General features: G+C 36.7%; 1 protein-coding gene across 4 annotated transcripts; it reads left to right on the top strand.

The window, feature by feature from the left end:
* LOC109718229 (splicing factor U2af large subunit B) lies at positions 274-11,965 on the top strand. Of its 4 annotated transcripts, none has more exons than XR_002218398.1 (13): positions 274-463; positions 2,145-2,434; positions 3,885-4,010; positions 5,314-5,381; positions 6,029-6,099; positions 6,204-6,248; positions 6,666-6,725; positions 7,673-7,733; positions 7,835-7,947; positions 9,040-9,486; positions 10,558-10,693; positions 10,986-11,194; positions 11,426-11,507. XR_002218398.1 is itself a non-coding variant. In XM_020244341.1 (13 exons), the coding sequence occupies exons 1-13, from the start codon at positions 341-343 to the stop codon at positions 11,561-11,563; spliced, it is 1,746 nt and encodes a 581-aa protein (XP_020099930.1). In that variant the 5' UTR covers positions 275-340; the 3' UTR covers positions 11,564-11,965. The 4 variants fall into 4 exon arrangements, 3 of the variants coding, with proteins under 3 accessions (XP_020099930.1, XP_020099931.1, XP_020099933.1); XM_020244341.1 differs by having other exon boundaries at positions 275-463; positions 11,127-11,194; positions 11,426-11,965; XM_020244342.1 differs by lacking the exons at positions 274-463; positions 2,145-2,434; positions 3,885-4,010; positions 5,314-5,381 and adding an exon at positions 5,661-5,764 and having other exon boundaries at positions 11,127-11,194; positions 11,426-11,965.

The raw sequence follows: 12,677 nt of genomic DNA, 5'->3' as shown, positions 1-12,677 counted from the left end.
AATGCACTTTCTACTCCTCTCATAGAGCTTATTATAGAATGCTTTTCCTCTTACAACGTATAAGAACGTGAAGCGATGCAATCCACCGCTCCGGTTCGGTTCGATTCAATTTATGGATCGTCTCAAGTTCGTTTCCGGTTCATATTTTCCCAAAAAGCCGCAGGATCCGGTTCGGTTCAGGTGTTTGTACCCCAAAAACCGCCTTTAACCGAACCGTGCCCCGACTACTCGGGGCCACGCTATAAATGCTCGTTCGATGCCCTAGAATCGAAAACCATCGATCCAATCAAGAGAGGGAGAGGGAGAGGGAGAGAGGGAGAAAGAGAAAGAGAGAGTGAAGATGACGGAGTACGGGGAGAGGTACGAGGGCAACGGCGATGGCTACGCCGAGTACGGCGGCGGCGGGGCTTCCCCGCCGGCGAAGACGAGCGGATTCGATGATTTCGGCTACTCCCGATCTCAGGTCGAATTTGAATCCCTCGTTCTCTTGATCTCTTGCGATCTCATCTTGTTTCCTGTTTTCTTTGTTTTGATCCCTCTGGATTTGGAGGAGAAATGTTGGATATGGTGGAAATTAGGGTTTTGGGTTAGTACTAGGTTCCGGGTTTTAGGGTTACGTAGGAGAAGTGGCTATGATGATTTCGGCTATTCCAGATCACAGGTCGTATTTGAATCCCCGTTCCTTTTGATCTTTTATCATCTGATCTTTTTTCCTGATTTCTTTGTTTAACACCTTCCGCTTCGAAGGACAGCTGTTAAATTTGGTGCAAATTTTAGGGTTTTTGGGCTAGTCTCAGGCTGCTGAATTGTTAGGGTAGGTAGAAGAAGCGGTTTTAGATCCCACAGCGTAAGTCAATCCACTCTCCTCTTGATATCTTATGATCTTTTCTTTGTGTTTTCTTTGTTTGTATCCTTTTGATTTGGATAAGTGCTAAATCTGGTAGAATTTTAGATTTTTGGGCTATTATTATGCTTCTGCCTTGTTCAGGTTAGTTAGAACAAGCTGCTTTGATGACCTTCGCTATTCCAGATCCCAATTCTTATTTGAATCCCTTCTCCTCTTTATATCTTATGATCTTATATTGTTTCCTCTTTTTCGTTATTTGATTCCTTTTGATTTAGGGAAGTGGTAAATCTAGTCGAAATGCTTGGTTGTTCGGCTAGAAAGTTTACGGTTATGAAACTGGACCAATTTTGTTTAACTTGAAGAGTTGTCATTTGATTATTGGATATCTGGTTTTACAGTACATTAGCATAGTAAAATCTATGTATTTGGTAATTTTACTTCTTTGATTTATGCTTTATCTGTGTTTAAAGCAGAAAGGTGATCAATATAAACTGTTATTTGGTGTGTTTTATTTGCATCGTAGTAATTTATGGTTATGAGACCGGATCTACTTCTTTTAACTGGAAGAAACATTGATTGGATGTTGAGATTGTTTTCATTTCTATGTCTTGTGCAGGGAAAATCTATATTTTTCAATCTATCGTATAACGACCTGACCCGCCAGCAATAATAACTCGTTGGGCCCAAATCACTGGCCCAAAATGTTTAAGCCCAGTTATTATTATTAGTGTATCCGTCACTTATAAACTTATCAGACTCTCCCACATTATCCGAAGTGTGAGATATCGGGATATAGTATTTCACACTTCCGGTTGGTTAATCTGGGACTATGTATATGATTGGGCCGGGCTGACGAGGACGTCGGGGCCTAAACGAGAGGAGTATATCACATCCCAATAGTTCCACATGGATAATGTGGGAGAGTCTGATGGGTTTATAAGTGACGGCTACACTAGTAGTAATAATTGGGTTTAAAAATAACTAGGTTTAAATATTTTTGGGCCGGTGGTTTGGGCCCAACGAGATATTATTGCTGGTGGGTCGGGTCGTTACGTGACGCGTGATGAAACTGGAACTATGTTTTTATTTATGCTCTAGCTAATTTTTGATGCAAAAGCTAATTATTAAAATTGTGATTTTGTATATCATGTTTTGTGCATATTTATCTACAGCTATTGCTACGTAGTTGAAGGTCATGTTGTTTAATATTGAAAAGCTTGTTGTGTTTGTTTAGATTGTTTTTTTTCTTCTGCACACTGATTTGGTGAAATTGCGCTAACTTGACATGTTTTTACAGTCTGATTTGCATGTCCATGAAAGAGGTTCCTCGAAAAGCAGAGAGAAAGATAGGGAAAGGGAAAAGGAGAAGGATAGGGACAGGGACAGGGACAGGGATAGAGAGAAGGCTAAAGATCGTGACAGGGTCAGGGATCGTGATCGGGAAAGAGACAAGGATACGGATCGGGAACGCGATCGCAATCGTGAGCGTGATCGAGATCGCCATCACAGAGATGACCGGGAAAGAAGTGAAAGACGCCGGGAGAGATCAGATGATCATGATAGTCACCGAAGCCGTGATCGTGATAGGTATTACAAGTGTATTTTGCTTTTAGCTTTATGTAATTGACCTTGTTAGTACAAATTCGATTTCGTATTGTAATCGCTATATTACCATAGAAAGTTAAGTGCGATTTTGGTCGGTTCCTTTCAGTATTATCATTGTTTTTGATATATTTAAACATGAATTATGACCTGTAGTGTTCCCAGTTCAGTGTTAAAATCTATCTTTCATGATCTTAGGGTGTTTTTATGAATGAATTCATGAACAATACATGAAGTCAAACAACAGGCTTTACTGTCATGTTACTGATGCCATGCATGTGACTATGATGTGTATGTATCGACACTCACATGCTCCTCTACGTATGTATACGTGTATTGTTGTTTTTATTTTGTGTGTTTTTTGCTTTGGGTTTGCATATGTACTGTATTGTTATGTTTTACCATGTTCGTTCTACATAATCCGTCAAATTAAATTTTGTTTTGTAGATATATAGGCTTGTATGTTCTTGTTTGGTGCTTGTATATAAGTTTACTGATGCTGTTGGACTTTTCTGTCGATGGATGTGCTAACCGATTAATACTCAGTTCATGAATATTACTAAAAACCCCTCATATGGCTTAATGACATAATATGGATTTTTTGTGCACCTATAATTTGGAAAAGGATACTAAATTTCCTTTACAAGCAGAGTGTCTTATTATACAGAATGCAAAATTATATTTCATAGTGGGAAAATGTCTTAGAAATTATTGTGTATGATGTGCAAACTGTTGGTTTATACTCCTATTGAGGATTAGGATCATGAGAGCGCAATCTTCAATTGAAACTTTTTTCTATTTAATAACACTCCCGGGCTGTGTGATTCTGATGTCTGTTTGCTTAGCAGAAGTGAGAGCTCAATGGTTTGGAATGAATTTCCATTTTCAAGATGGACATGACTCTTGACAAAACTTACATTAATATGGACCTGTTGCAATGACTTCTTGGGGCATTTTTTTTTTTCCAACAAAAATTTTACGGGGACCATCCCTACATTTAGGTTAAATCTGCATTTCCTCTTGAGATTCAAGCGCCACATGGATGGCTGATGATTTCACAATCTCACTGTGATGATTCTTATATAATTTTTGTTCCATCTTGTCACTAGTCACATATGTTGGGGTGAATTGCTTGAATGGAACTTAACAATCAATAACAATGTTATTCTTACAGAATTTAAATAGTTCAGTAGTTTGTGTTAGGCACATACTTTTTAGTTGACTGATTTCAATTCATGTTAGCTGTGATCATTTGTGAGTGCTGTTAGTGCTGTTAGTCAACATCAATAAGAACAGAAAGAAATATTAGGAGAGTTTATTTATTGTTCGTATTCAATCCTCTTTAATCAAGTGACAATTTTTTAGTTTGTTTTGAAGTATATGAGAATATACTTCTTCGCCTATTTTCTGATTTATATGTTTCTGTATGATTCAGACACAGAGACTATGATAGAGACAGAGAAGGGCGTCACAGACATCGATCTAGTTCTCAGTCTCGGTCGAAGGGTCAATCTGAACGTAGATCAAGATCCCGATCTCGCTCGCGCTCTCGTTCAAAGAGGTTATAACTATGAAACATTCTACTTAATTTTTTTAACTTGATATGCTTGTACATGATATGTGACTTCGAATGATTTTGTGTAATTCACACAAAGAAGAATCATGCTTTACATTAGGGTGGTTTGGACTCAGACAATTATTGCAGATGCACATGAGACGCTAAAATTGTTGTTGTGAATCTGTGCTACTGCAGATGCTAGTTTAGATCATTCTAATTCTAATATTATGGTGTTTGAGGTTTTTTTCATTCTTTTAATGGTTTTGCATGATCTATCTTCCTATACTTTGGTTATTCCAGTTTGTTAGTCTGTAAATCAATTAGAGGTTTGCGTAAATTAGAGTGGAGATTTTCAGCTACTGTATTAAGTATTATGTGGAGCCATACTAGAGGCTCGGGAAACGGAGTGTAGATTCATACGAACGAGATATCTAGCAACGAAAAGAAGGAAAAGGATTGAATAGAGGAACCCCCGAGCATTTGTTGATCTCATATGTGTGCATATCAATGAAAGGGGTGACTCATTATTTCGATGAAACATTTCTTCAAACAGAAGAAGATTGTGTAAACACTTAACTCGAACTACTACTGTATTAAGTAATAGTGGAACCATTCTTATACTCAAAAAGGAAAAAAAAATCTATTAGCTTGTCAACCATTGGTATGATTAGGTGGTTTTGGTTGGCATTAGAGTTGTTTTGTTAATTCTTATATGTGACTGTTCAGATACTTGAAATGAGGGGTTATTAAATAAGAGGCATTGTGGATTGCTCTATAAATGAATGAGGTTCCTTAGTAGCAGATACTCACTGATTGGTATTGTTTAGGAAAAAGTTTGAGGCTCGTAAGTTTCTGGAAATCAAAGCCTCGCTTCCCTAAGTATATTTATTTTCACACAATTTTTTTGTTCCTTTTTTAAAATAATTGGTAGTCGACTTCATATACTCTTTGTTACTAAACTTGTTATGTTACACTTGAATGTTTGTGGAAGTAGTTGAGTAAGTTGGCAGAGAACTTGCTGTATTGACGGCAATGCTGAATGGCGCTTTTGTATATGAGTGGTTTCTTAGAAGTTAAGGACAGTGATCAATGTGAATCAACAAGCATTCTATTGTCTCTGGCAAACAAATTTTCTCTACCCTAAAAGACTTGGACTAACCACAAATAGGAAAAGAATAGAAGTGATCTCACAATGTTTTATTAACATGCTTGCTCTTTGCTTATCGATTTCATCCTGAAGTTCTCTATCATTTCGTTGAAATCAGTTTGTATTGTGGACTGATTCTAATCATCTATTCTAAATCAGCAAGCGAATCAGTGGATTTGACTTGGCACCTCCTGTGACTGCTCTCATGCCTGCTGTGACAGCCACAGGTATTACTTCTTTTGCATTCTAAGTTTCTACTTTTCTGTTTTGCAGTATTTTCGTTATCCATCTAAACTGATGGAATTATGTCAAAATGCTCGATGTGGCTTGGGTAAGCTTTTTTTTTTTTCCTAGCTTAACCAAAATTAGAATTAAATCTGCCCTATTTGGACGATTTGTATTTTTATTTTTTCTATAACTGATGTAATTCCGAAACTGAGCAAACTTTTGGTTGTTTTCTTGTCTTTGGTGGTTGTTTGTTTGTTTTGTATATATGTTGTTGTAAGAAGGCAATGTCGGGCCACTTGTCCCACTATGCTGCCAATGGGCGTGAGCCGACTACTGTAGCTTTTATGTACAAGGAGGAATCAATGCATCGGTTTGATATCTTGTTCGTCTTCAACCAATAATTATTTCCTTTCTGGTAGTCATACAGTTATCACAATTACTCTGTACTTGAAATTGATTTTCTTCCTAAATTTTTGATCACTTCTAATCCAGATGCCCCATCCGTCCATATATTACATATATAATATAATAACATTTAGAGGTTCTAAAATAGTGTTGGTTATAAAATTTTGTTGGTCCTTAACTTTTAGAATATGTAAGACGTCTTGCTTTGACTGTTGCTATTTAATTTTGTTTGCCCATGCAGCTCAGCTAACTGGAGGCACTGCTGCACTTCCTGGAGTGTTTCCAAACATTTTCCCTTTGGCAGCTGGGCAGGTACATGTTTGTTCAAACTTTAAGTCATGTGATATTATCTTGAACTTCTGTGCTGGTCATTACGATTCTCTGATCATTTATAATCTCTACAATTGTTATGACAGCTTCCTACTCTACCTGTCATGCCGGTGCAAGCTATGACTCAGCAGGTATCGCCTGCTCAAAAAGTTAGAAAGTTTTGCATGTATGCCATGCAAAATTATTTATTTGCATAATTTTTCTGGCAGTATGTGAAATACTCACATATTGCTGTTAATAAACTTAATTTCTTACATACATACATATATATATACATATATATATATCTCCTTGCACTTACAAAATTGACTCTCTCCAAATCTTTTTTTGTAGTTGAAAACATGCTTCCACATTGAATTTCGTGCTGACTCAATAAATTAAGATTATTTTTGTTAGAAACTGCACTTTCGAGAGGTCAATAAGAAGGTTCAGATTTTTTTGGGGAATATATATGTAAATATATGATCTTGTTGGAATGTAATATATGTATGAGCTACTTCATATTATCACTATTGATGGCACATGTGACCAAAATTTGGTAACTCCAGGCAACTAGACATGCTCGACGTGTATATGTTGGTGGCCTCCCTCCTACTGCTAATGAACAGGTTTGTACTGCATATTTCATTTATTATTTTAATTTTAATTGCTATTTACATGCCTTTTGTAATTATTTACTTCTTTAATTCTTGATATTAGTTTTCCCAGATAGATGCCTTTTTAATTGTGTAATTGATGGTATGCGGAGAGCTCTTCTTAGTTCATGTTTGCTTCTCAATGATGCTGATCATCTTGAAGCAAACTGTTTTCAGTTTGTAGTTTTTTTTTTGGGCTGCATAATGATGTTGGTCTGTTGGAAGTTTGTCTGGCATAACGACTATGTATATATGAATACTCATATTTAATTTAGAGGTCATAAGTTGTTGAGTTAAATACATATTTCAGGAAAGCGTTTTACTTGAATTTAGGTCAAGACCTTTACATTTTCTCTATTCTATGTTTTAAGGCGCATTAACTTCAATAGGATATCTGTCACACAATTTTTTCGTAGTAATCCCTCTCCGCCTATCCTTGACCTTTTCCGTACATCTGTAAACTTATTTCCTATGTTATTCTTTGGTTGGTACCGTCACACATTTTTCGTAATAGCCCCTATCCATCTATCCGTGATCTTTTCCGTATATCTGTATACTTATTTCCAATGTTGTTCTTTGGTTGGTACCGACGCGCATTTCTCTTTTTCTTCACTATCATTTTACTTTCTTTCCTAAAGCTGGCAGCTTTGATAATGTTCTAAACATTTAATTGAGAACACGTCAATATGATCTGATCCAGAATTTGTTGTTTCTTTTTTTTTGTCAAAGTTCAAAACTATTTACTTTTTTGAATCATGATTGACATTACATTAGCTTTTCTTGCTTTCTTTTGCTTTTCTCATCGTAATTTTTTATTTTATTTTCCTTTTCTTTTCCATCTGTGTCCTTTGATGAATATTTTTTTTTTCTAATATTAACTTGCTTGTTTGAGCTGATGTATTTGTCAAACTTGTCTGCAGTCGGTTGCAACATTTTTTAGCCAGGTGATGTCTGCTATTGGAGGAAACACTGCTGGTCCAGGTTAGTGTTTGATTAACTGCTTCTACACTTGGAACATTCTCTGTTAAAAAAAATTCTTTTTTGGAAAAAGTTATTCTTTTTCTCATCTTTATATTTTTTAGGTGATGCTGTTGTTAATGTCTACATAAATCATGAAAAGAAGTTTGCTTTTGTGGAGATGAGATCTGTCGAGGAAGCAAGCAATGCAATGGCCTTGGATGGCATCATTTTTGAGGTCTGTGAGCTTTAAAATTCTCTTATTGTAGTGCATTTAGATTGTCTTTAAGAGTAGAAATAATTCCATATGTATCCTTGTAAAATCCTGTATATACATAGTAGCCATTTAAAATCTGAATTATTTTCATGCCCTTCAAAAAACCTTACATGTACGAGAATACTCTCTTTAAAAAAATTGTTCTATTAAGAACCTACTTCTCCAATGAATTGGTTTACTTCTTAACAAGGATTGCCGTGCCATTGGCATGGCACCTGCTGCTGTCCCAGCAGCACGGGGCGTGCCAATGTTGGCACATCCTCCGTGCCAGTGGCATGCATTAGCACGCTTTGGCATGGATTTTTTAAATTAAATTTTCATGAATAATTAATTTTTTAGTGTTTTCATATCTCTAAAGGCTATAAAAATGGTTTATTTATCTAACACAATTAAGTAGAAGGGATAAAAATATAGTCATTATCGTCTTAATAACTATAGGAAAGGAATTTTGTATATATTATGAAAGTATATGTATGCTACTAAAACCAAAGTCATAATTGGATAAAAATTTATAGGGAAACACTACCATGAATAAAATCGCTAAATCTAAAATGATAAAGAAATTGGAGAGTATCTTTTTATTTGCATTTTCTCTCTAAAAGTTGGTCTTATAATGCAATGGAACTTACTAATTGCTCCAAATGATAGTAGATTTACAAGATCTACATATTTTCAAGTATGAAAAAACTTTTGTAAAAGTTTTTACCTTGAAAAGAACTTAAAAAGATTCCAAAAATGTAAAAAAAGAAATCCATTTTGTCGATACAGTGCCGGCAGTACCCCATGCCGTGAGCCGGCACGATCCCGTGCCATAGGCCGGCATGGCACGGCCTCGGCATAGTATGGCACAGGTGACATTGGGCGGCACGGGTATTCCTTGCTTTCCAATTTGAGGGTATTTTTATGTGAAGCTACACTTTCGTGAGGTAAATACTCAGATTTTAAGAGTTGTGGGGTCATATGTAGAGTCATGTGTAGAGTCCCCTAATTGTAAAGGGCTTGCAAGATTATGCTTCTGCTAATCCCTAAAAACTCATTAATTTATTTTCTTAGGGCACGCAAGTGAAGGTACGAAGGCCCAGTGACTATAACCCTTCTCTTGCCGCTGCACTGGGCCCAAGCCAGCCTAATCCAAACCTCAATCTTGGTGCAGTTGGGCTCACGCCGGGCTCTGCCGGTGGTTTAGAAGGCCCGGACCGAATCTTTGTTGGTGGGCTTCCTTATTACTTTACGGAGGCCCAAGTGAGGGAGTTGCTTGAGTCTTTCGGGCCTCTCCGTGGATTTGATCTTGTCAAAGATAGGGAGACCGGTAACTCAAAAGGCTATGCCTTTTGCGTGTACCAGGACCTTTCTGTCACAGATATCGCATGTGCTGCTCTTAATGGCATAAAAATGGGAGATAAAACCCTAACGGTTAGGCGAGCTAACCAAGGAGCGGCACAGCCTAGACCGGAGCATGAGAGTGTACTATTGCAGGCACAGCAGCAAGTAGCATTGCAGGTACAGTTTTAAAGTGATTGTAGTCAACATGAAAGTTCAGAATGAATTTCAGTCTATAAGTTCTGCAAGATAGTAGAAATCATGTTATTTTGTGGAGCTTTTTGTCATTGATTTGATGACATATTTGATTTTTGGTTACTATTTGGGTTAACTTTAAAGCATGAATTGATTTGTAAGCTGATTGTTATTCAAAAAGCAGTGCTTTGCTTTTAGTCATGCTTAACGTTGAGAAAGTTTGAGGGTAAAAGGAACTAAAGACTGGTTTTGACGGCCATGTTTTAATTGATGGAAAATGTATCAGCCCTTCCTTTTGTTCCAATGGGATAATAGTGAGTAGAGCATCATACTGTTTGAACTTTTAGGAATGATGCGACTTGTTGTTACTGTAGTGTATTTTTTGTCATATGTCTACTTGATTCATAATTTCCTTATTAGAAGCCTTCTCATTTGTATATTTGCGTATTTAAAAGGAAGGGTATAGTTCTTAATTCGTGCAGGGATATGTCATATTAGGACGCTATTATAATTGTCTTCTCATATGCCAGTATTTTTCGCGAAGGAGTTCAGGGACTAAATTTTGGGGCATTGTCCTTACCAAGTTGTTAATTATTGCAATTACTGGATCTTGCCGATGACAATTTTCAAGTTATGAGAACTTTTCTGTTTGGGTATGAGAATCAATTTCATTCCAATCATCCTGTTATACAGCTTATTTTAGATGGTTACTTAGAAATGTTTTTTACACCCAATATGGAATTTGGTTGCATAACTCCAACTGTCGTTTTACCTGATTAAGTCCTACAACCTTTTTTTTTTTTCGCTTTTACTTTTTGCTTTGATAACTATTATATTGCTTATTTGTTATAGGGGACATCTAGAACTAAGAGAGTAATCATTTGGGAATTTTGTTTCTTTTTTCTATGTATACTTTTTTCTTTCCTATTTGTTGCATATTTACCATATACATATATATATTTTTTATCACTTGTCTTTTGCAAAATATTGGATTTCCCATCTTTTCAAGATGACTTTCTTCTTGCAATCTAAAGTGACGAGTCTATTTTTGTACAGAGGCTTGTGTACCAGGCAGGGGCCCTTCCTACGAAAATAGTATGCTTAACCCAGGTGGTTAGTGCTGATGAATTGATGGATGATGAGGAATATGAGGACATAGTGGAAGACATGAGAGGAGAAGGGGGAAAATATGGTAAGAATTCAAATTCCATTTTTTCCGTTTAAAATGAGGGTTGCCGTGCCAGTGCACAGCTGTCATGTGCCGCTTGTGCTGATAAGCTTGCTAACATGGCGACACGCTCCATGCCGTCAAGGCGGCATGCCTCGTGCTGTTATGCCAGCTTTCCCTGTGCCAGCATGCGTGCTAATGGAACGGCAATCCTTGCGTTTTAAGTATTTCCTGAAAGTCTATTGCATTGCCATCGTACAGTTTGAGATCTAAAAGTTCTATCATCTTCTTTTTGTTTGTTTTGCTTGTTTTACAGCCTTTTGTATTCCGACAAAATACCATAACCAAATCAGGCCTAACCCACTGAAGATGATGCGATCTCTTTCACTCTTGTAACCTCATGTAATCATTTCTTTCCATTTCTTTTCTAAGCGCCAAAGCTTGTTTAAATTTGCAGGTAACTTGGTGAATGTCGTGATACCTCGCCCCAGTCCAAATGGTGAGCCAGTTCCGGGAGTTGGAAAGGTCAGTATATTATTATTAGGAAAATTGCCTCTATATCCTTGCAAATTAGTGAGCTTGCGGATTTGTGACTCAAAAATTTCAGTTATCAAATATTTTCTTCTCATGTTTAAAATATAAAAATTTATCCCTCTCCATTATTTGACCAGTTGAAGTTGACCCTTTTTTTGATTTTTAATCCCCCTCAATTTTGGATACCTTTTTTTTTTTTTTTTTTTTTTTTTTTGCTGTCAGGTATTTTTGGAGTATGCAGATACTGAAGGATCGACCAAAGCTAGGCAAGGGCTGCACGGTCGGAAATTCGGTGGGAACTCAGTCAGCGCCGTCTTTTATCCGGAGAGCAAGTTTGCGCAGGGAGATTATGACGGCTGAAAGCCGAAGTGTTTTACTGTGCTTTCGTATGGGATATGTCTGCTATGTGTTCTGACCAGTACTGAACATTGTTAGACATCAATTATATAAATGTGGTGGGTAGCTTGTCCTGAAATGTGAAAGAATGCCCCTTAAGGATTTTTTATGGTGAATGCTCAGTTAGGGACAAATGGGAGAGCATCATCCTGCTTTTTTTTCAGTTGCAGCGAGGACATAAACTATGGTGCTTATTCGGGGATGAGATTCCTAGATTTTGGTGATGTTGATCGAGTTTGGTTATGTTGATAATAGGTTAGTTTTTTTTTCAAGTATATCGTATATACTTGCGTAGTTCATTTTCGGGATTAACTGATCAGGGAGTAAATAGTTTCTACCCCGTACGGGGTTTGGCGTTTGGTATTAGAATGGGCTAATTGTTTAGGTGCTGTTGTGTAGCTGCGTTTTAATGTGGTTGGTGTCGCAACTGTTTAGTAAAAGTAAATCATATGGTTTTTCTTTGGTTTACCGGTTATGGTTCAACCTACGCGTAGGTTTAAAATATAGTTGAAATTGCGGCAGCTCAAGAGTGCAATTCTGCATTAGGGTAAATCTGATCCACACAAGGAAATTAAAAAAAAAAAATGCAGTAGGCAGAAAATGTAATTTGTTAAAGGGGTTAATCGGGCTTAATTTTCCTTCCTATCAATTCATATGTAAACTTCCAATTTTGGAGTTAAAAAGTCTTATTTGTGGTGCTTCTTTTCACAAGAAGCAACGAAGCAACAAATTTGTGGTAACGTCGGTCCCAACTAAATATTCAAAATGATGTTAAATTGCTGCAGTCATATCTAGTTACATTGCATTTATCACTATGTCAATGTCAAACCAAAAAGGCCGCCTCGAGCTAAATTTGAGGGTCGATTTTAAGCTGCATGCATTGTGAAGTCTTGATAGTGATTATATTTTAGGATAAATAATTTCATTTAGGAATCAATTTATTCTGAAAATGTCGATTGAAACACTATATGTGTGCTTTTTTGCATTTAACCAGCCCTTAAAATATTTTTTGGAATAATTTTCGCAAATTTACATTTCCACGAATGGCACTTTTCTTGCCATATGGGCGTCATCCTGG

Source organism: Ananas comosus, linkage group 12 (genome assembly GCF_001540865.1).
Source record: "Ananas comosus cultivar F153 linkage group 12, ASM154086v1, whole genome shotgun sequence".
In the NCBI taxonomy this organism is placed as follows: domain Eukaryota; kingdom Viridiplantae; phylum Streptophyta; class Magnoliopsida; order Poales; family Bromeliaceae; genus Ananas; species Ananas comosus.
Note: the sequence above shows the minus strand (reverse complement) of the source record. Positions and strands in the feature narration are given on the sequence as shown.